At 39.2% G+C, this 25,137-nt stretch overlaps 1 protein-coding gene across 3 annotated transcripts in view; it reads right to left on the reverse strand.

The window, feature by feature from the left end:
* Positions 1 to 25,137, reverse strand: part of Focad (focadhesin) — a 287,598-nt gene that overhangs the window by 130,813 nt on the left and 131,648 nt on the right. For all 3 annotated transcript variants that reach the window (XM_052717956.1, XM_052717954.1, XM_052717955.1), the window contains 3 exons: positions 9,628 to 9,762; positions 6,408 to 6,458; positions 5,197 to 5,280 (listed from right to left, as the gene is read on the reverse strand). In XM_052717956.1, coding sequence (XP_052573916.1) covers positions 5,197 to 5,280; positions 6,408 to 6,458; positions 9,628 to 9,762 — 270 coding nt within the window. The remainder of the gene's footprint in view (positions 1 to 5,196; positions 5,281 to 6,407; positions 6,459 to 9,627; positions 9,763 to 25,137) is intronic.

Below are 25,137 nucleotides of genomic sequence, written 5' to 3' on the forward strand. Positions count from 1 at the left end.
ACTGACTACAGGAAAGTTAGCCTACAAAACACCTCACTGTGCATTCCTAGGCAGATAACCTTCTAACCACCTTTCTGTATGCCTAACCTATGAAAATCTAAGAGTGTGTGCACAGGCAGAGGAGTGTGATGTAGAACGTGTCAAGTATCTGCATAAATTTAGTTAAAAAGAGAAACAGCTTCTGATGAATGCAATGACATTCACTTAAATCAAAGCCAAGAGGGTTACACCATATTTATACCAACCCCGGATACATAATGAGTTCTTCTTCATTGCTTCTAAAATTAGCCCCAGAAATCAACAAGACTATCTTAAGATCTTTGTAAGTTTAATTTTGAAACAGCTGAATATTTTTTAATGACTCTAAGTCAGAGGGAAAAAAAAAATCAATGTTTTCTACCTAAAAGTATATCCCCTACTGGTTATTTTACCAGAAAAACAACTCTATCTTGTTTTAGTTGATTTGTTTTATTTTTTTCCCTTTTGGGTAGGTGGGGGGATGATAAAGAAATGAGAAGATGAGAGTAAATATCTAAACACACACACACACACACACACACACACACACACACACACACACCAATAATGAGGAAAATCATTCTCTACTTTTTTAATATTGAAATGAATGGGTCCTCAAAAAAATTTTAAAACCAAATTTAGATTTTCATTTTGAGATAAACAATGACATTTGTGGTGATGTATTGTATCCCCCAATATACTGTGTCCCCAAATAAAATTTATCTGAGGATCAGAAGAAAAAGCCAGCCACTATAGTAAACGTAGAAGTCAGGCAATGGTAGCACACGCCTTTAATCCTGTCATTCGAGAGGCAGGGATCTGTCTGGATCTTGGTGAGTTCAAAGCCACACAGGGAACAGAGCCAAGCGTGGTGATACATGCCTTTAAACCCAGCACTAATCATAGAGGTCTGGAAGTCTGTACAGGCAGACAGGAAGTAACAGAGCTGGGCAGGAAGAGGAAGTGAGACGAACAGAGCAAATGACATAGCAGAACAGAAAGGCATATAGGCGTGGGTAAACAGGAAGTAGGTCTCTTCCTTCTGAGGTATCCGTGAGGTGAGGTTAGCTCGTGGCTTTTCCTATTCCTCTGATGTCTCAGGTTTTCACTCCTATATCTGGCTCCGTGTTTTTTATTTAATAAGACCTTTTAAGGTTCGTCTACAGACATTACTGCAAATTCACAAAACACATGTAATCATTTGACATCCTCGGCATATAAGACAGAGATCAGTACTTAGCAGATATTCAGTAAGTAGTTATTCAGCCTAGGCAGAGGTAAGTGTCTATCACCTGAAGTCCCACAAGCAAACTTGATAAGCAACAGTATGAGTGAACAGACTTTGTATCTAATCCCTTATTCCCATGAGGTCTCCTCCAGCTCTAACACCTGACAGTTTCCATCTTACTTTAAATGTATTATTTTAACACTAAATTTTCTTCTCTGATCTGCCACTCCCCTTACCCCTTTGTTCTACCTGCCTTTTAACTTTCCACAAGCTATACAGTATAAATTTATATTCATCAACAAATAAGAAACATTTGTTTCTTAAGGAAATTTAATGAAAAGTGGCTCTTGCAAACATATGGGAATTAGAATTTACAAAAATAGTTATACTTCTAAATATGTATCTTGTTTTATCTTTAATTCTAGCTGAAAAATCACAGCAAGGTCAGAAGTTTGGAAAATGTGGATACAGTTTCACTGGTAAAGTATACAGAAATCTGGGGTCCCCTGAGTGAGCCAATTGCCCCTGGTGACAAACAGCTACAGAAGCTCCTGCTTGCATCTACTTTGGAAACATTCAAAACTACACCATTATTGAAAATGTGCATTTTCTATCACTGTTTATATTTACAAAATGCCTGATTGTACCCCTAGCTTTGGGGGGAAGGATGCTTATTTGGTATACAATCAGTTTCTCAACTTCTCTTCTTTAGATAGTCAAACAGCCCCACTGGAAAGAATAATAACAAGAAGAATGGTCTCACAAGCCCTACACAAGATCAAGCCAGCCAACATACCAGTATGGATGAGAAGGGGCTCATGAAGTCCTGCCCGCTAGCTGAGATGCTATTGGCACCTGATGGCTGCTAGAGAAGGCAGACTAAGTTTTCTTCAGGAATGTGACCCCTCAAAGGCTACCCATGCTCCAGCAGACAGTCTGAAACCCATGCACATACAAGTAGCACTCAGTTTCTATTTCTGTTGCTTATGCCTTTCGAGTTATATTCACAGATGACTGAATATGTTAGAGATTATACTCCATTCAGTGGTATACAAAGTTCCCCTCTAGCTATTTCCGTAATTGAGCTCTTCTATGCCTTCTGATCCATGCATACCCATAACTGGATCTTTATACCTCCTGCTGTAAATAGGAGTTTCTGTCTTTGTTGTTTTTAAAGAGTACATGAAGCTAGGAATGAAAAGTGGTGGAGGGAATAGTGGAGGTCTTAGAGGGGAGAGCACAGGGTGGTTTTGGTCAACACACATTATATAGATGTGTGACATTCTTAAGGAGGCGGAGAGTTCAGCATTGGATGACCTGGTGTCTCCAAGAGGATAGGTGCTTGGTAACAGAAACTGGAGGGAGAGAGGGGAGAGGAAGATTCTTAGACTCCACCATCACAACCTTGGCTGAGGATAAGTGACAGTGAACTACTGCTACTCTGGAGAAGAAGACCTATCCCAGAAGGGGGTAAAACAGAACAAGCATGCTTACAAAGGAATAAGCCTTATGGCTCTCCTTTACCGTTCTGCAGTCTGAAGACTGAAGTTCAAACATATTTGAAGCACTGACTCTAAATGCATCACTCCTGTTCACAGCAGGAGGTATAAAGAGCCAGTTATGGAAATGCATGGATCAGAAGGGATAGAAGAGCTCAATTTAAGGAAACAGCTGAAGAGGAACCTTGTATACCACTTAATGGAGTATAATCTCTAACAAACACAGTCAGAAGATGAATATAACCCTAACATCATAAAAGATAAACAGACCAGTACTTTAAAAGGTACAGGATAAATAGTGAGGAGTGCCTGACAATTGCTTAATAAAAGCTATTACCAACACTAGGCTATTTCAGTAGTAACAGCTAAAATCAGAGGTACTTGTTATACTATGATTTAAATGAGCAACTGACGAATAAAAACATAACAGAAGGTATTCCTGCAGGTGTTCAGCTAATCTGCTGGTGGGAGCTTACACACCAACTTCACAGCACCGGTTCCTTTTTATTTATTTATTATTTTTTTATTGTACTTGTATGGACTTGCCTGCATATATATGTGTATAATATTCATGCAGTGTTTGTGGAGGCCAGTAGAGGGGGTTACATCCCCTAGAACTCGAGTTACAGATGGATCTGAACCACCATGTGGATGCTAGGAACTATACTCAGATCATCTGAAGAGTAGTAGCCAGTGCTCTTAACCATTGAGCCATCTCTCAAGCACTAACTACATATGTTAAAAGCAGATATGCATAGCTAACCACAGTGCAGTTTCAAGTCCCATCGGTTTCCATTATAAAACACCTTAGGCAAGTTCCCACTTGTGACCACTACAGCACAAGTTGGCCAGTTGAGTCAGTATGAGTCCTCAGTGGTATAGGAAATCCTGCCTTACTTAAGATTTGGATTCGCAGGCGCTTATGTTCAGCTTCTTTTATATGATAGCTCCAATTCAATTCAGTAAAAATTAGTAAGTTGGCCAAGTCACTACTAGCTTCTGATCTCTGTAAAAACTGAGCACAGAACAAAAGCCCAAACATGTTTAGGCCCTCTGGATAAGCGAGACAGTTGTTTAGCTTAAACTGTTTAGGGGGCCCCCAGGCAGTGGGACCAGGACCTGTCCCTAGTGCATGAGCTGGCTTTTTGGAGCCTAGTGCCTATGGTGAGACACTTTATGCAGCCTTGGTGCAGGGAGGAGGGGCTTGGACCTGCCTCAACTGAATGTACCAGGCTCTGCTGACTCCCCATGGGAGGCCTTGCCTTGGAGGAAGTGGGAATGGGGGGTGGTTTTGTGGGGGAAGGGTGGGGGGTAGGAGGAGGGAGGACAGGGAAATCTGTGGTTGATATGTAAAATGAATAGAAAAAATCTCTTAATAAAAAGAAAAGGAGCAAAAAAAAAAAAAAAAAAAAGCCAAACATGTCTTAATGCCTGAGGATGCCAAAAATTTCACAACATTAGATCTCCAGGATACTTTCTGTGTAATATTATATATAAATTCATATAATACAATATCACCTTTTCCCATAAAGGCATTCGTTAGTCATCTGCACTATTTGGACTCACAGTGGCAATGAAAGTAACATCAGAGCTTCAACTCCTTAACAGGATCCAGTGCATTAAAGCTGGTTAAGGTAGGTAAGTATTAGATTTTTCTTTCTTTCCTTAAACACAGGGTCTCACTATGTAACCCTAGCTGGCCTGGAATGTGCTATGTAGACCAGCCTGGTTTTGAATGCACATAGACCAACCTACCTTTGCACCCTAGAGTGCTGGCATTAAAGTCATATACCACTACACACATCAGACACTAGGCTTTATGTTTAGTTTAAAATAAAAATAACTGCCTAACATATACAAGGCTGGAGGTCCATCCCCAACACTGCAATAACAATAGCAACAACATTAGTAACTTACTTATTTTGAAAGCTAAGATAATGCCATACATTTTGCTGACCCATAAAAGGTAACGACACGTTCTTCTTATCATATCAATCATTTCCTATCTTACTAACAAGGATTTTTCCCTTATGACATTTGTTGTTCGTGAAAAATAAAGATCTTTAGCAGCATAGGAAATAGAAAATATGAATCTGTGGGATCATGCTTAGAACTGAACTCCAAGATGGCACTCGGACTCGACAGGAAAGTGGTTCCTAAAGTGGCACAGAACATCTGGGCAAGCCATGACTCCAGTCACTTACAGTGGCTCCATTTACACCACAGTGCCTTTCAGCTGCTTCAAAGAGACTCAAACCTATCACTTAGGAAGTGTGAGACCACACAGTTTTACAGATTAAAAGAAGAGTGAACAACTTAGATTATATGGATGCTATACCTAGAGGTACATATACATTCATCAGGACAAGAGCTCCTAAACAGAAATAAAGACATATAACCGCCCCCCGAAAAAAAATCAAGAGATAGCAGTGAAAATGCAGAAGGGCTTACCTTTTCTGGCAAGTGAAGAATGGTGTGTTCTCCTGTGTTGAAGTGAGACAGAGATTTATATGCAGCACTTGCTACAATGGGATCCTGGAAGAGACAAATGGAAAGCAACACACATCAACATCAGATCTAAAGGAGGCAAGAAAATCTTCCCTCCCCAATGCCAGGCTGCTACAATCAATGTCTGAAGAGTGATATTCAAGTGTTACTTAGGCCAAAAGAACATTTACCAGAGGCTTGAGAAATCAGGTTTCTCATTTCAAAGAAATACTATTTAAAAAGAAAGTAGCAGGGGCAAACAAATAAACAAACAAAAACCATCCTTAAGACAGAAGTAAGAATGGCTGAGGAAAATTACCACTATTAAGCATTCTTCTGGAGAATCTGCCCCAAGTAGTAACAGAAAATAAAACTAAGCCAATGGGCTCAGAAACACTAAATTTTTATCATAACTTGGACTTTAAAAATTACCTAGTTACTCGAGTCCCTCTGAATTAGTAGGATTTAGTAGAACTGCAGGGGTGTACGGTCTGACAAGCCCATGTTTAACAGGACAAGCAAGCTGTTTGTAGTCCAAGTTCATGCACCCTCAGGTCAAGTGTGACATCTCCAGCCCTTGTACTCTTCATTGGAAATGGTGCCTACAACCCCACTCAAGGACTCGGGAGATAGCTTGTGCATTGAGAAAACATGACTTCCTGAGTTGATCCCAAGAACCTACGCCCGCCCTCCCCAAAAAAGCTTGGCATGGTGACAGAGGCAGCTTCCTGGGTCTCACCACACTGCCAGTCTATACTATTTGGTGCACTCCATGCCGGGAAGGGACCTTATCTAAAAAAAGAGACAACTGAGGAATGACATTTGAAGATGCCCTATGGTCTCCACATACATCAAACATACATGTACCCATACAAACACATACACACCCTCATAAACACACAAACTATACTGTACTACACCTTCTATTTGGTACATTTATGTGGAAGGGCCAGAGCACAAAAATAACCATATAAAAATAAGGGAGAATGTCAACAACCTTCACGTCTGTCATTACTGAGAGTAGTTGAGAATGATTTTTAAATCTAAATTTACGAATAGTCACTTCTTAAAAAATCAAGACTTTAGTTCAAGAAAGCTATATTGTTTCTCTTGAGTCTTATTTCATAGCTCTTTCCCTAGGTTGTTCCGAATCACTGATATTCCTATGAAAATACCTTGTTTTGAGTGTGAGTCCAGAGGAAGCTGAGGACTTGGACTTTAAAATTCTGAAAAATCAGAAAACACAAAGGGAAAAAAATTAAGAAGAGGTTCAACTTGAAATGAAGAATCTGAAATAACAAACAGTAGAAATTAAGCTACTTTTTAAGTCACAGCATTATGAATTACTAAAGCTGTTACTTAGACAAGAGAGGCACTCAAATTAGTCATCTGAACACATGTATCACTAAAAGTATACACTGAAACGCTGAGGTGACATAATCGAGAAAGATGGCCACCTCTAAGTCCTGATACAAATGTCACTCGTTCCTGACACTAGTCTTAGCCCCCTGCCCAGAAGTTCACCTTGCTCTAACTGGATGCATGGCAGGTGCACAGTAGCATGTGGTGTGATTAATTCCCTGTTAGGTTGTACATGGTATACAGCAGTCACTGTGTCTTTTTCATATCAAAGATTTCCAACACAGATACTAAACCTATTCCTTTAAATGACAATTATTTAATGGATAATTAGTCAAACACAGAACTGTTTGCATGCTGGTGCTCAGTGTCTTCTTTGTGCCAGCCAGGGTTAGAGTTAGTGCTTGACCACTCCGAATCATACTCAGTTCTTCTTTCCTCCTTGACTTTACCAAGTTCATGCCCCAGACCTCAATGGGAAGCAACAATATACATCCTCAACATCAAAACCTGATGATGCCAATTAGATCACCATTCCTAATGGTTTCCCTAACAAGGTTAGTTGATTCCTCCACCACACTCATTTGCCAGTCTTTGAACTTTGGAAGACAAAGACATGGAGATACTTTAGTAGAGGGTGTCTAGCTAGAAAGTCCTGAGTTCAGACACCAACTTTCATTTAGTTAAGGTACTTACTTGCCTGGCATATTTCAGACACTCAATAAATGCTGATTTCTTAAGTGGATATGACTCAAAACCTCAGTGCTTCAATTTCAGTAAGAATTTGAAATAGCATCTACCATTATTTATCAGTACCGTTAGGGTCTAATATGGTTTGAACAAATGTATTCTGAGTCAGTGAATAACTATAACATAACTTATGGAAGGCAATTTTAAAAGCACAATCCAATTTAATCATGGACTCTATGATTCACTGTTTATAGTTTAATGGGGGAAAATTATATATCCCTGTAGTATAAGATAGAAATCACATTCATAGAACCATGCAAAGAAGTTTGAGAGCAACAGACTTCTGTTAGGGAAAAATTCTTGAAGGATAGAATGAGATAGAGCAATTCTTTAATTCATAAAGAAGATTTTTTTTAATTAAAGATGAAAGAAAGGGAAGTCTGATCAAAGGGAACAGCATGAATAAAAGAAATAGAAATGTTTGAAGACACATGGGGAGGCACCCTTTGTACTACTGGATGGCTCAGCAAGGGACAACAGGGAACTGTCATGTAGTAGAAGGCAGGACTGCTTTGCTGGACTTCACTGGAGATGAACCAAAAGCTCCGAAGTGAATAGGGATAGAAATGATGTAAGAAATGCTTTGGGGAAACTGAATTTAACTCTGGCTTCAATCTAAGTACTACTTAGATTGAAGAAAGCTACTTAAGCACACACACAGGAAGAGCGAGAGAGCTAAGAAAGACAGAAGAACAGAGAGGGAAGGAGGGAAGATGATGAGGAACGGAAGTAGAAGGGAGGGATTGAGGGGAAAGCAGATGGGAGAAAGAGGCCGGAAAGAGAGATGGTGGAGGGAAGGAGAGAGGCAGAATCTCTCCACTGTGCCTTCATTTCTGCTAACCAGTGGAGTACTGTTCCTGTACAGACCACCCTTAGAGGGGAAAAATGGGTTAAATGATCTCAGAGCAGTCTGCCTGAATAACAGAAGAACATTGATTATATAAAGACAAACCAAGTAGATATAAAACCTGAAAGAAAAGATAACCTAGGTCAAAGGGCATTTCTCAGCCATGAACACACAAACATCAAAACCAACACATAAAAAACACTTAACAAAGTAACTCATAATAAAATTTGAATAATTCTAAGTACTAACAATTCAAAGTATAAGATTTCAGCCCTTAAGGACAAAAAATGAATGAGCCCAACATGCCATTGCTGTAGATTTTAGTCTGAGTTCCTGATCAATCACTCTGTAGGCTCTAGACAAGGTAAGGTTGAGTATCCAAGTCCTACAGCCAGAAAGAAAGAGAACTGCTGTACCACATACCCTAAGGGTAACAACTGAAATTTTTTCCTTAATACTATAAAATAAACTCGAAAGGCCCTGCGTTGGTTACACAGTTCATTCAGCAACTACATACCCAGTACATACTTTGTGCAGGCACAGTCCTAGATGTTCACCCACAGAAATGATGATTTTGATTTCATTCATTGTGGGGCATTTTAAATAGTGAGAATGGGGCTAGAGAAACAGTTCAGCAGTTAAAAACACTTCTTGCTGTCCTAGAGGACCTGAGTTAGAGTCTGAGAACCACACTAGGTGGCTCACAACCATCTATAACTCCAGCTCCAGAAAATCCAACACCTTTTTCTGGTCTCTGAAGATACCCAAACACACAGGGCACACATGTGGCACACACACACACACAAATAAAAATAAATCTTTAAAGTTACTAGAAGTATTTTCTGATACTTCCGTCTAATCCTGTGATTAGAAACACACAAAGGACTGTTACAGAATCTTAAGGTCTGCTAGAGTACTTGATTCACTAAACTGGAAGTTCATCAGTGAAAATACACTGCAGATCTTTGAAGGAAAAGAAGTAACGGTGAGAACAAGGGACTGTAGCTTATAAAAGTGAAGACACAAATGTAATTTTTATTGTGTGACTATTTCACTCAAAGAAGAACTAGGAAGACAGTGTTAAGTAGCACCATAGGAATCTGACAACAAAGACCTCACGAGTGTTTCAGGCTATTATGATGATAAACATAACTTTATAAAACAGAGAAAATACATCCTGCCTTTGTAAGTTTTATTGCTTATATTTTATGACTTAAAACATTAATAAATGTTTTTAAACTGTTAATCTTATATACTATTATTTTAGAAATGGAACTTTTAACATAAAAATGCATTTTTAATATCTTGATAATTCTTATAATAAAAACACAATCTCCTTTTATGTAAACTAGCTGTAAAAACAAAGAATTAATTCAGAAAGTAGTTACACATCACACACCTTTCCTCAAAATACAGCATCTTGGACTCCAAACACATACCTCATATTCAACTGTGTTGACTGTTAAGGAAGGAACCAGAGAAAACAGTTCACTCAGGGTCTTCAATATGAGGGGTCTTGTGTCACAACTCAACTTTGGAGAGAGAGCATTCCAAGTGGAGCGAATGCAAACCACCTATGAAACAAATGTAAAAAGTCAATAACTAAGAAAAGTCAAACTCATATAAAGTCATTAGGGTTTGCAATTACAGGCATGGTAGCATAGCTATGTAATCCCAGCTTCTTTGGAAGTTACGGCAGTAGGATTCCAAGGCAAGTTTGTCTGTACGGCAAGACAAATTCAAGGCCAGCCTGGGCAACTTAGCAAGATCCTGTCTCAAAACAGAAATTTAAAAAAGGAAAGGGGGGGGGGGGGCACTGGAGATGTACCTCAGAGCTCAGTGAGAATATTCCTTAGTATGTAGGAGGCCCTGGGCTCAATCCCCAGTACCTCAAAGAGTAGCCTAGAGGACTCCATTCCAATGTAAGAAGAAAGGACATTGCTAGAAAATAAGATTTATAAGATAGCAACCATAAAAAGAAAGTTTTAAATCAATTTAAATGGCTGAAGATGCAACTTGCCTCACAAAATTGTTTTTTAACTATTTTGTTTCAGTTATCAAACAACTTACCCTGTTGTAGTTTAAATATCAAGCATACCCTGCCTCACCCCAAGCTTGTGCCCAGCTCGTGAAGTCCTTGGCAGGCAAAGCCCATGAGTGTTCTAGCCACATCAATGAGTTACTCCATTGACAAGATAGGTTACTAGGAAGTGGCACCTTCCTAGTAAGAGAAAGGGGGTCACCTGAGCTGTGCTTATGAAAGGTGCATCTCATGCTTGGTGTTCTCCCTCCCCTGCCCTTGAACTTCCTAAGCTGCCACGAGATAGCCAGGCCTTATCCACCATGGTGCTCTGGCTTCCTAGAGCCCAAAGCTACAGAAACATGACAGTGAGGTGGTACCTCTGTGCTTGCACACTCTCTCTCTCTCTCTGTCTTTCTCTGACACACACACACACACACACATGCTTCCTACATACAACATTAACTCCAGCTTTTATATGTGTGTGTATACATATATATGTGTATATGTGTGTACACTTAATTTTTTTGTTTTGTTTTTCAAGACAGGGTTTCTCTGTGTAGCTATGGAGCCTGTCCTGGAACTCACTATATAGACCAGGCTGGCCTCAAAGAGATCCACCTGGCTCTGCCTCCTGAGTACTAGGATTAAAGTCGTGCACCACCACCGGCCAGTCACCTAATTTTTTAACATCCACTCGCAGAAACACACACAAAAAAGGTAAAATATTTCATCCAGAAAATTGGGGAGAAATGATATATATGAACAAAAAATTCTCAGCTAATTTTGCCTTAGAAAAACGTTAAGGAGATGATAAAATAATTTTATTTTAAATAATTTGAGGATTTTCATTTCAGATTAAGAGGCTGTTAAGCTTAAATCTGAACACAAACACAAATGTTATGCCCCTTGGTCCAATTTCCTTAAACCAGTGTTCCTAGTCATTACGATATCTGATTTTACAATCACTCAAATGTCTTCCTTAATGTTAATTTTAGCTCTAACAGATGATTGTTTTCCACTGATGGATATTTTATTAAAAATTTTTAAGACACAGGCAGAAAAAGTGCCAACAAAGGACCAATTAGAATTTAACAGGATTAATCCTTCCAAAATGCCCAATTCTTCAGTTACATTGCAATTAATATATACAACTTATCTCTATGTACAAACATAAATTATTAAGGAAACATTACATGAAGTGATAGTTATAGGCATGTCTAAGATATAAGAATAATATATGCTTAAAGGAAACAGATTAAGAAATGACTCAAAATAAAAGAGTAGAAACAATACCTCCAGAAAAATTATGGATTCATAATTTTTGCTGTTATTTCTTCTTTCCATGAAACAGCAGAAAAGGAAATGTCCTTTGCTTTGGAATCTACTACATGATCCAATTTGGAGAAATATTTACCAAAAAAGGAACACTATGGGCAAGGCATGATAGTGAGCATGTTTACAAAAATACAGCTCTGGTATTTCAAATAATTGGTGTTTCAAAAATAATAATTAATACAAATTTAAAAGATGCAATTCCTTAATAGCTACCCACAAAGCAGCATGCACATATCCAAAGCAGTACACAGAACCAGGAGGGAACACAACATAAAATACACTCCAGTCTATTGAAGAATTTATCAAGCTGTATTGAAAGAAAGTAAAATGTGCAATTCTAAGTTATTTGGCATGACTAGAACTGTGTTGAACATAGAATAGCTGAAAGAGGAATCTAAGAAGGAAAGAAATGTCATCAGGTGGGAATCTTGCCATTGGGTGTCAAGAGATGGTAAGGCTTGACAAAGAACTTAGAGAAGGAATGGGCAGAAATCATGCAGATGTACCACAAGATAGCAAGCCAATCATGAAAAACTGTGTGTTGGCACAAAAGGTATGCATGCTGGGAAGGCAGGTAGGTCACAGAATTCCTAGAACACCAAAGGATTTGGACCAATGTCATTTAAAAAGAAAAGATACCCCAAAGATTTCAGAATTGAGGAACACACAAAATGAAAGAGTGCTACTCCATAAGGAAGCCTTGTTTGATAGCATTACTCTGTGATTCTTCTAAAGGTCATGTTGTAGCCCAAGTCAAAGTAGCCACCAACTCTCCTCCTCTCTGACTTCTAACGACTCCCCAAGACAGAAGGGCCACAGAGCTTCCTGAAATGCTACAAACATCAACTGATTGTCCCTGTTCACTGCTTACCTTAAATGCCCACCTAATGCCGATCTTGGTTGTTTCAAGTTCTATGTTAAATCCCATTTCCTCAATCAGGTTTTCTCTTAAAATTCAAGTCCTCTATGGTGATATTTTATTTGTACTGAAATGTGATTTTATTTGTATGTTAATAAATAAAGTTGCCTGGGGGTCAGAGTTAATAGCAAGCCATAGCAGAGCTGGGCGTTCGTGGCGCACGCCTTTAATCCCAGAACTTGGTAGGCAGAGCTAGGTAGATCTCTGTGTGGTCAAGGATACAGCCAGCATTGGAGACACATGCCTTTGATCTCAATACCAACCATAGAAGATGTGGAGGGCTGTACAAACAGGAGTGACGAGGCGGTCATGTGGTTGGGTTTACAACCAATGAGAAGGCAGAACAGAAAGTCTATATAAAGACAAACACTCAGGAAGTAGGTCTCTCTTGGCTGAAGAGGCTAGCTGCAGCAGACAGGTAAGGCTCTTAGCTCTGATCTCTTGGCTTTCTTCTTTGCATTGGTTCTGTGTTTCTTATTTAATAAGACGGTTGGTTACATCTAGAGTACTCTTTCTATTTCTCTTTTTCCCCTTCAACTTCTAACATTTAAATTGCTGTGTCTCTCAGTTTAGCATCTAATTATATACTGTCTGCTACTGCTCACTATTTTTGTGTGTGGAAACTGTCTCTTCAACTAGATACTAGGGTCTTAAAAGACAATGACCATGTAGCCTGCTTCTTATCCTTCACTCACCTAGCACAGTTGTATGTAAAAAATTATCTGTCTTCATTGAGTACTAATGGCCACACAACATGGGATGGGGGCAGGAAAAACATCTCAGGGACAGAACAGAGAATTAAGAGAACTGCAATGACCATTTGGTACTGCATAACCAGTTTGTGTGCTCCGCCCCGGGGAAGACTGTTTTCCCCACTCTTAGCATTCCTTGGTTGCCTGTAGTTCTTTGTGTAGGGTTGAGGCCTCCTGCTTTCTTTCCCCATCCAACTTAGCAGGTCTATTTGTTCTTGTCCTATTCAGCTCATGTTTAAGCAGTCAAGTTAGTGAGACTTGATGGATGCTTTTTTCTGACATTCTAGGAGACATAATCTCACAGCAAACTTCCTGTTTCTCTGGTTCATAGACTCTTTCTGCACCCTCTTCCACAATGATCCCTAAACCTTAAGTGTGGAAATGATTTTATATTTATGTATTTAGGAATACATATGTACATACATATATATACATACATATAACAACAATTAATAAAAAAAAGAGGACATGAATTATCAAGCAAATCTAAGAATTCCAAACAAGAATGATTATAATAACCATCTCTTTAATTCATTAAGAAAGGAAGGAAGAGAGAGAGAGAGAGAGAGAGAGAGAGAGAGAGAGAGAGAGAGAGAGAAAGAAAGAAAGAAAGAAAGAAAGAAAGAAAGAAAGAAAGAAAGAAAGAAAGAAAGAAAGAAAGAAAGAAAGGAGGAACTCAGGATATGAACTAGAAACTGCCTGGGACCTAACAACCTGGGTCAAAACCAAAACCAAACAAAGTGGAAGGAAGTGGAGGGCACACTCCTAGGAATAAAGATCTGGGGTGAATTAGTGAAAATGAGATATCTGACATGTGTTTGGCGAGGATTGAAGAGAAGATGTAAAGAGAACCATCCCACAGACAAGAGGGAAGACTTCATTCAGATGTGAGGTTGGTCAGACAATGCTGTCACCCAAATATTTCTATAAACCAATACAACATGGAAAAGTATGCCTCAGACTGCAATGGCATGCCAATGAACTTGCAGGGCCGTCAATTACAGAAGCACAAATGGAACCCGTCCTCTCTGAGTGTGGAGTAAGAATACACCTCTGAAGCATATTCAGAGCTTTGGATTTTTGTTTGTTTGTTTTCAATTTTGTCTTCTACTTATAAAACGTTTTAAAAATAACACCTACAACAGTACTCTCTCCATGACCTGTGAGAACATTCTAGGATCCCAGCAGAAAGCAGGGCCTTACATGACAGCCAGGTAGCCTCCTCCAGCCCTCTACCCTTCCTGACCTGGGCTATTCAGATTGGATATGAGAGACTTAGCCTCAAGACTACATGGGGTCAGCCCACCTCCGTGATCCATGGGTCTCCCTGAACCTTGCAGATATGGTCTGGTTAATCTGTCAAGATGTTTCAGATTAGTCTGGATTTGCTGGTTTATTCTGTTTCTGCTGGTCATTAATCCATAAATTAATCTGTTTCCAGAAATAAACTGACTTCTTTTTGTTTTGGTCTTGGACAGGAACTTACTATGTAACATGGGCTGGCCTTGAACTCATGGCCATCCTTCTGCCTCAGCTTCCCAAATGCTGAGATTATAGGCCTGAGTCATCACTACCCAAACTGACTTCTTTTAATTTCCATAGTATATAGTTGAGTTCAGAGGGGAAAAAAAGGTAGGAAGGGGGTTACCACATGGCAGAAATAAAAAGGTATATACTTGCATTGTGGCTATCTGTATTTTATGGAAGTTGTCAGTTTTGCAACCTAACAACTTCTTTTTAAACATTCATACAGAAATAGGAGATATGCATGTTAGCCTACAAAGGACAAGGAGTGGGAACTGAGACTCCGATTTAACGACTAGCCCTTGGAAGGATGATCTCTAGTTTAAAGGTTGGATTAGAAACCAGATGGCCAAGGAGTACGACATCAGAAATGGCAGTGAGCTGGGGTACCTGAAGCAATCTGGACTCTCAAATACATACCCCAAAATTTTGCATATAAATATAAAAACAGGCCCACCTAAAAATGAGTTCACAATGAAAAAATAAAAGTACCCAGTGGCAGAGCCTATGGTGAGTGTGAACTGTCAAGAGCAGAGGATTTCATCCTAAGATCTTACCATAAAAGAAATAAAGGTGAAAACACTTAAAAGAAATAATGAGATGTTGTTTACATCCCAATAAAAGAACATCACAATGGAAAAGAAGTGGCAAATTTTCAAAATAATTAACTAAAGGTGCTGGGATTTAAAAATTAGAATGGAGGGCCAGCTGGATGGCTCAGCAGGTTGCCATTTGCCCCACAGAGCCTCAAAATATGAGTTGGAGCCCCTTAACCCAATTAAAGGTGAAAGGAGTGTCCAGACTCCACAAATTTGCCCTCTGACCTCTACACATGAACCATGACATGCACACACACACACACACACACACACACACTAATAAACAATTTTTTCATTACAAGTGACAGTTGCACACACCTGTAATCACAAAATCTAAGAGTTAGAGACAGGAGGATCATAAGCTCAAAGTTATCTGCTCAGTTTCATGCGCAGTCTGATGTCAGCCTAGACTACATAGGACGCTTTCATTGTTTTTATTTTTTTTAATTAAAAATAAGAAATGGGCTGGTGAGACTTCTTTTTTTTTTTTTTTTTTTTTTTTTGGTTTTTCGAGACAGGGTTTCTCTGTGTAGCTTTGCGCCTTTCCTGGAACTCGCTTTGGAGACCAGGCTGGCCTCGAACTCACAGAGATCCGCCTGGCTCTGCCTCCCGAGTGCTGGGATTAAAGGCGTGCGCCACCACCGCCCAGCTGTGGTGAGACTTCTTAGAGGGTAAAAGCACCTGCTGTCAAACTCTGACAACCTGAGTTTAACGTCCAGGACAAACATGATTTAAAAAAAGAGAGAGAACAGACAACCAAATGTTGTCTTCTGACCTCAAAACACACACCATGGCATGTCCACCCACCCACATATATGCATACACACATGCATGTACACAAAATAAATAAAATTTAATTGTAGTCATGGGCAACATTAACCTAACAGTCAGTTACCCTAACTCCAACCCAAATAAATAAGTGTTGTAAAATATAAAAAAGGTCAAAGTCAGTGCTATACTTTGGATCTTAATCATCTCCCATATATCCTGTGTTTAGGGAACAGCCCACAGATCGTTGTGAGCGGGAGGTTTCCCGTCAAGGAATGCTACCCTCAGAGCAGAATGTGGAGCCCAGGTCTCTCCCTTCTTCAACTTATCACTTCTCTGCCATGAGACTGGCTCCACCACATCATCCGCAACATGATGTTCCTTGCCACAGACTCAAAAGCAAAAGGGGCCAGTCAGCCAGGAACTAAAGCTCCCAAAACTCTGAAGAAAAACAAAATGTTTTTCTTCTAAGTGAATTATATTAAGTATCTGATACTGTAACAAAAAGCTGATGCCCCCCCACACCCAAAATAAAAATTCTAACCAATATTTACAAAGGAGTTTAATCTTAAAATGACCCTGGTTGGTTTGAGGACTGAGATAGTGAAAATGTCAGTCTAGCTTATAAAGCATACTGCTATGCCAGAAAAAGGCACTCAAAAACAGGGTGTGGGCTTGTGGAGAAAGCAGAGTAGACATCGTAAAGAGCTCTGAATGGTAAGCACTTAAAGAATTTGAATAACTAGCAATTGGTAATTAGATTACAATTTGTAGCGATATTCATTGACACAGCAAATGGAGATATGAATTTATGCATACAGGAAAGGAAGCAGTCCTTCCTTATAAAAGAATCCTAAGTGATAAATGTAGAAGCAATGAAAATGAAATCACCACCAGGCCAATACCACAGGGCCCACTGTCGTAGCAGCACAAACTGATGGGTGCCAAACTTGGTACACTGTATCAAAGCATCTCCCCTAAGAAAGTTATTAATTATAAATGAAAAACAGTAATTATCATAGAGAAATCTGGCAGAAATCACCCTTAAAAAGGGAGCAAAGTCTACATTAACAGTAATAAAATATACAACATATCTCCCTTGGCATGACACACTAAGATGAGAACCTTAGTTCTGAAATCTTCCTGCCAAATCATAAGGAGTCATCAAATATGCCCAAATTAGGGAATATGTTCCCAAATAACTGGCCAGGGAACTTTCAAAGTATCAGGATCACAGAAGCCAAAGGGACAGAAGCACCAACACAGATTAGAGAAGAGTTCATGGAAACTAAGCTCTATGTGGAACGCTGGGATAGAAGGGGAAACCTGGCGACAGCGGAATAAAGCTGCCAGCTCAGGGACAGCCAGGGCAGCAGCGTCAATCTCTCAGTTTTGGTAACTATATTCAAGTGACATCAGCAAACAGTTCAGATCAGAGGAGGCCAGGTGGGCAATGTATAAGAGCTCAACTTTTTGCACTAGTTTTAATAAGACCTTTTAAAGGAAATAATTCGCATATAATTGCCCCAAGTAAGTGATTCTCAGAATACGTACAAATTTGTAATAGCACCCCAAACAGTGTGAATTCATTTGGGTCACCCTTCCTCCAAATCCCTACTCACTGCTTACTCTCCATTTTCTCTGAGCCTTCCCACCCTGGGGAACCAGAAGTCCACCTTCTGTCTCTATCAGTCTGACTGTACTTGACTTTTCCTGTAAGTGAAATCAAAGAGCACCTGCTCCTTTATAGTGGGCAGCTTCAATGTCGGATGCTGTTTCCAAGGTCATCATGTTGCAACATGTATTGGCACTTTTAATTAAATATTATTCCATTCTATGTAATGTATTTTCCATATTATTTTTAACTTCTCCATAACATTTCAAAATTACTGGTTAAAAAAGAACAGAAAAAAAAAGCATTAAAGAAATAATGGCTAAAAATATCCAGATTCAATAAAGACATAAACCTCTACCTTCAGTCTTAAGATAAAATGTTGTTGCTGCTGCTGCTGTTGTTAACACTATGAATGGTAAATGATGGAAACAAAGAAAGCATTTTCAAAGCTAAAAGGAAGAAAAACACATACTACCTGTCAAGGAACAGCTTAAAACAACAGACTTGTCAAAGTTAACAAACCGGAAGACTGTGAAATAAAATCGTAAGTGCTGAAGAAACTGCCATCCAGCAGTGCTAAATCCACCATTCAATAGTAAGGAAAAAAACAAGTAAGAATATGAAAAAAATTAAGTATATAAAACCAAGCCAGGCATGATACCTACGAATTACATGCAGATAGAAAGTTAATTCTTAAGTACGAATGACTCAATGTCTTGTTGAGTTTGTCTAAGAAGCAATTCATACCAGTCTAAGTGCTTTCATTATGCATATTTTATTGCTAGGGAAATGATAATTTCCCCCATGTTATTCTTATACAATAGTAGCAACACTTAGCGTAGAGATTAAGGAGACTGTGCAGTGAGATGCACTAAAAGGAGCACGGGCTTGGAGCCGGGGACCTCAGGCTTTCCCATTCCATAGCTGTGGGACTACAGCAAACCCATTAATCTCTCTGCCTGTTTCCCCAGCTGCAAAGTGGAAACAATGCTAGTAACACCTGCTCTTTGGATAGCATGAGGTTGACAGTAAAGGCTGCACGGAGACAACTGCATATGGACGTGCTTTCCGTGCTGAAAAAGATGGTTATTGCTGTTGTAGCCAATGGGAGGAAAACCAGCAAACCCCAGGAGCATCAGGGCTTTTGCTCTTAATTCCTGTGCTGTAAAATTACTTTGTTCCTGCATGGAGAACAGAGCGCTATCTCCTAATCTTACTTTCAAAAGCTATTTCTAGAAATTCCTGAGAGCAGCCTACTCCTTTTGTCCTGATTCTTTACTCCAACAGAGGGAGAGCTTTATAAAAACCTTTAGACTATGAAAAATGCCTCCTGTGCCCTTTTCATAATGAAGGTAAAAGAAACTGCCTTTACAATTAAAGGACTCAAGCCTTCATCACATAGAGAAGCCCTCTTAAGCCAATTCAGCACACACAATTCATAGAACAGGATGCTTCTGTTACCAAAGTACAATAAGCAGGGATAAGAGGAAGCATAAAGACACGCAATCGATGGAACAGAAACAATGGGGGGAAAGCACTCTTTCTTACCCAAATAATATGGGCTTAAAGGTTATAAATATTTTTAAAATGACTAACACAGGTTCATTTATGCAATTTCAGTCCTTTAATGTTTGAGACTAGTTCATCAGGAAGGCAGTGTTGTAGGAAAAGAAACACAAATTGGTATAAATACAGAGTTGCCTTTTTAAGTCTCCTACAATCCAAAGGGCAGCCATTCCAATGCTTTTGCTCTTTGTCCTGCTCACGGCAAAGAATACAAATGCACTTTTCTAAATCCCACCATGGCTAAGTGAGGAAAAATTATCTGCTACTCTCATATTAACAAGCCCCAACACCACTAACCCATTCCCAAAGTTTCTCGGGGAAACGACTCAGCGTTTTGAAGTGCACCCTTAAAGCATTCAGATACCAGAAGAGAGAGGCAAAAAAGTGTACAAGTTACACAAGCAGAAGCTGACAGTCTTTTATCGGACAGACTAATCTATCTACACACGAAGCAGGCAATGGAGGGTTCCTGGCTCTCGGGTCACCAGGCTTGCAAGGCAAGCCCTTTAACCTGCTAAGCCATTTCCTCACTCTGATTTTTTTAAGGACAACTCTTCCCTGTCTCCTTAAATGAAGGTCAGACCCCAAGGTGACAGAGGAAAATAGAAATTCAATCAGCATAGCTTAAGATCCACCCACCCAACTACAGGAAGGCTGTCCAGAAGATAAAGAATTAAAAGCAATGAGTACTTACTAGCACAAGAACAAAGTATCATCCACCCATCGCTGGCCATGATGGCACATGCCCATAAATCGCAGTGCTCTGGAGACTGACATCGGAGGATCATGAGTTAAAGGCCAACTGGACTACATTTAAGAACCTACCTTAAAAAAAAAAAAAGCCAAGTAATTTAATATTACTCACTTAAATTTTAAAACAGTCTTTAAAATAGAAGACTACAGTGAGCATACCTATTGAGAAGAATGGCCTACTGACTTTTCCTATTGACAATTGATGTGTTATGTGCCACAAATACTTGATAAATTAAGCAATCTCATTAGGCCCTCCAAAAATTGTAACTGTAAAACAATTACAAACTGAAAAGATGATGCTCTGATACATCTATGAAGCCTGAACGACTTGAAAAGATAGAATTATACAGTCCCAATTCCAAATAACCAATACAGACTAACCGAAACCTGAGGTGACTGTCCAATGGAAATGGTTCTTCTATCCCATCTATACACACACTTGGGGAATAACAATAGGAATGGCTGACTTACACACACAGTGCTATCTGTAACTCCCCAATAACAAGAAGGAAACAACCACTGCCCCTTCCAGTAGAAGGAATCTCCTCCTTAGGAAGATCTGATTTAAAGATACAATTTTATTACCTACTAGTATGGGGGGGGGGGGGGGAGTGACTGACCTTCTTTAAGAATTGAGTTATTCCTCAGTGTGAGAAATCCAGAGAGTCCAAATAAAAATGTTTCCTATAATAAAGGTCCAACCAAATGCAAACAAGGTTTTTTCCCACCCATATAAATGCAGTCTCTAGTACAGCATTTCCCCCAAAAAACAAATTTGTTGATGAATAAATGAAAGAACAAATGATGTTGATAATCCCACCATCACCTATCATAGAACTTTCTCTGCAAGGGATAGAAGGTTACTATTTCAGGATTTAAGAGCCACACACTGGCTAAGTATTACCGTCATAGCGACTGGAGGACTGTACCCCTGTAGCGTGGAAATAGCCCAAACCAATATATAAACAAATGAGTATGCCTATAGTCCAATAAAACATTATTTACAAAAGCAGAGAGTGGACTGGATTGAGCCAAGTAGCCATTGTTCACTAACCATTGGAACTATAATATGTGATTGTTAATTAGAGACAACTTCACAATTAAATTAGGTGGATGCTCTGAAAGTGCCATGTGCATGTGACCCTTCACGAGAGAAGGGATCTTCTTATAATACAGTGTCCAATTCATGAGGTCTATTGCAAAGGCTAAGAGTCCTGCTTCCTAACCAGCTCATAGGTGATAGTAACTACTAATAAGAAAACCAGATTTTTAGGTGTATCTCTGTAAGTTTCAATCCAACCTGGTCTACACTGCAGTTCTGACCTAGCAAAGGCTATATAATGACACCTGTTTCAAAAACACAAAAGCAAATGAGCACGAGGAAGAGGAGGAAGAGGAGGAGGAAAGGGAGGGAGGGAGGGAGGGAGGGTGGGAGGGAGGGGAGGGAGGGAGGAAGACAATATTTTGAGTTACAAAATACTAAAGTGCGTTAATAGATTTGTCTTAGAATTTCAAAACAAATTATAAGTGAGGCAATAAGCCCAGACTTTACTAGAATAGTCCCAATATTGGGAAATTTTATGGCTCCTCTCCCCCCCCCCCCCCCCCCCCCGTGCCATAAAGAAGTCAAATTGACCACGGATTCTAAAGTTTAAACTTTGATTGCACTCTTCCACTTATAAGAGGCATGAAGGTAATGTCAAAGCACTTATTCTTATATTGGAATTTTAAAGATGATAATATTATAATTGCTATGCCTTTTCTTATAGAAAGACTAGATTTTTAACATGTTTAATATACAACCACAACTAAACACCATTAAAATATTTTAAAATCTCCCAAAGTTCTGATCGTTTTTTTTACATTATTTTAAATAACTTTTAAAATTATTTGCATAGACTAAATACTCTATGAAAAAGCTTTTGCTGAAGTTGGATAAATTAAATACTAAGAAGTAAAACAAGTTAAGGATAGTTAATATTTTCCTAAGACTCAAATTATTTGTCTATTTTTCATCAGTTTGAGGAGTACAAATTGAGCACTGTAATGTACCAGATACTAAGCTGGGACACTCTGAGAGGGAGAAGAGAAAACAATGGTTGCTAAACTTCACTTCCTACCTTCAAGAAGCTTAGAGGTAGCAGAGGCTGACATTGGAACATGTACTACAGAGCTCCTGGTAGAGAGTGATTGCATAAGTCATGAACTAGATATAGAGTGAAAAATAATAAGGAAGCTGATGTCAGATAGGTGATAATGGAGGAGATTATATGAAAGAGTAATTATATACCCAGCATTGCTAGATCATGGTAATGTCCAATATACTGATTCAACTGTACAGAAAAATTTGAGATCATGGCATAATATAGGACAGTGAGGAATTATTTGTGCTCATGCACTTTCTAAAAGTGTCTTGAAAACTTTCACAAGTTGGTGTCTAACATCATATATTAGAAGGTTGTGGTAGACTTATTTCCTAATATACAGTAAACACTGCCAATTTAATATAAAACTGCTAAAATACTTTACTAAGTTTATACCATGAGATAAAATATCACTTCAAGATCTACAATCATCCATTTTTATAAAATATATAGGTGTCTTTTTAATACTAAAAGGTAGATATATAACTTGTTTCTTTTAGAAACTGCTTTTTCATTGTACTTCCTCCTCAGTTTTATCCAAATTCATTTTCATGGGTGAAAGCCTACTATGGATCACCAGTCCAATGTGCCTACCACAAAATGTGCATATAAATCAAAACTATTTTTCATTTTCTAACACCGCAAGATTTCACTTCTTCTTAAAGTAAGCTGTACAACGGTCACACAATCCAGACATAAATATATTGGAAATATTAAAAAGCAATCATTAGACAGGAACGGTTAAAAAGTCAGAAATGGCAATGGTGTGAGCAGAAATGGTGACTTGATTTAAAAATGCTTTTCCAAGTTGGTGTTTTAAGTTCTCCTTTTTCTGGTGCCTTGGCACTACTGTAAGTTACAGTGAGGAACCAGAAGGGCTGACAGTGAGTAGAGGTCACTCTTCCTTTCACAAAGGGAAAGGCAAACTGCGAAAAGGAGAATGGAGGAAGGACAAAGAGCGTGACCCTGTGTAGATGAATATTTGTGAGGAGGACGCGGTGAAATCAAAGTTCTGGAAATGGAGTCAGTTTAAACTAACCCTGGCTGCCTCTCCCTTAGGAGACAATTCAATGTTGGGCTACAGAGCCGGCTCAACAGTTAAGGACATTGCCTGCTCTTGCAGAGGATCAGGGCTTAGCTCCCAGCACCCACAACAAATGACTCACAACCAAGTAAACTCCAGTTCTGGGGAACTGGACATGCCCTTACCTCCTTGGGGACCTGCACATGCATGGTACCCATAATCTCATGTAGGCACATACACATAAATAAAATAAAAACAATTCTCCTTTACAAGAAAGCCACTTAATCTCACAAACACAGCAGCTTATAGACCTCTCCTTTAATGAACTGCTCACTGCAAATCATAAATGCTGACATCCTGTACCCAAGTCTTTTAAGAGCAAAACAAAACCAAGCTGCTGTTAAGCAAATACTAAAAAGTTCAAAATTTAATTTCCATAAAAATTCTACAAATCTAAGCGAGCTATTAATGCCACCTTAAATTATTCTCCATGACCTACAATGCAATTGAGGACTTTAGAGAGTACCGGAAAAACATCTGTGCTACAGCAGTGGCGCAGGCGCCTTCCGAGACAGCATGCAGCAGCTGCCGACAAATGAGGTTCAGTCTATCTGCCATGGGAAAGAGTACTGAAAAGAAGACGGGGAGAGGAACACAAGAGGAGAGGCTAGACCAACAGGGAAGAGGAAAAATAACCCTTAACAGTGAGCAGTGAAACGGGATGACGAAAGCCCGTCATCACTTCCCTCACTGTGCTCGCAAGAAAACCCCACTAGCTTTACTACTCCTCTACCCAAGTGTTCAGAGAAAACCTTCTTGTTTAAACTGCTTGCTTATTTTTAACTAATTAACATATATAGGAAAATGCTTCTTTCCCCCCAACACTTTTTAAATGTAATTGTCTACTTTCCAAAAAAAAAAAACACTAATAAAGCAAATCACTAACTAATAAAAGTACCGCAAGGATTAAGTAATCAATTATCAGAATGTATTCTATAAAAATAACAGTAATAGTAATAACCAAAATCACTATCCCACAATCTGAAATTCATTAACTATATTATACCCATGTGTTCATTCAATTAGATGCCCAAACAGGCCATCAGCACAGTATGGTGCCCCTGATAAACTGTTACTTTAAAACAACTGGGGGGGGGGGCGGTCTGGGAAGATGGCTCAGTGGGTAATGCACTTTCCACAGAAGCAAGAGGACCACAATTCCAATCTACAGCATCCATGTAAACACCAGGTGGGCAGAGCGACCCAGGTGTAATGCCAGAACTCCAGAAGCAGAGACAGAGGACCTCAAAAGCAAGCTGGCTAGACAGATGAGCTGAACTGGCAAACCTCTGGGTTCAAGGAAGAAATCCTGACTTTATTTATTTATTTGTTCATTTATTTACTTATTTATTTATATTTAAGGTGGAAAGTGATAGAAAAAGACATCCAATGTCAACCTGTGGCTCCACATGCAAAAATAGATATATGCCTGCAGACATGCAAAACATACATATGTACATGAGTGAACTCCACACACAGATACATTCACAAAAAGTCACAAGGGTATGTATAGTATGGTCATACTCACACTATGTATACACAGCAGTTATGATTTTTAATCTTTTCTGGATCTCCTCTATAATTTCTTGTTTTTCAACTTTGATGGTTTGAATGAGAAATGTCACCTATTGTCTCAAGCTTCTCAACATTTGGCCTTTAGCTGGTGCCACTGTTTAGGAGGTTTAGGTAGTACGGCCTTGCTGGAGGAAATACACATCATTGGGGAAAACATCTGAGGTTAAAAAGCCTCCATCACGTTCAGTCTGTTTTCTTTGCCTTATGCTTGTTGTTTTAGATGTAAGGTCTCAGCTCCCTCCTCTGGCTGACAGACCCTGACAAGCTCATTGCACGGGAACATTGAGCTCAA

Source organism: Peromyscus californicus, unplaced genomic scaffold, assembly GCF_007827085.1.
Source record: "Peromyscus californicus insignis strain IS unplaced genomic scaffold, ASM782708v3 Scaffold_5__1_contigs__length_169319896, whole genome shotgun sequence".
Classification (NCBI taxonomy): domain Eukaryota; kingdom Metazoa; phylum Chordata; class Mammalia; order Rodentia; family Cricetidae; genus Peromyscus; species Peromyscus californicus.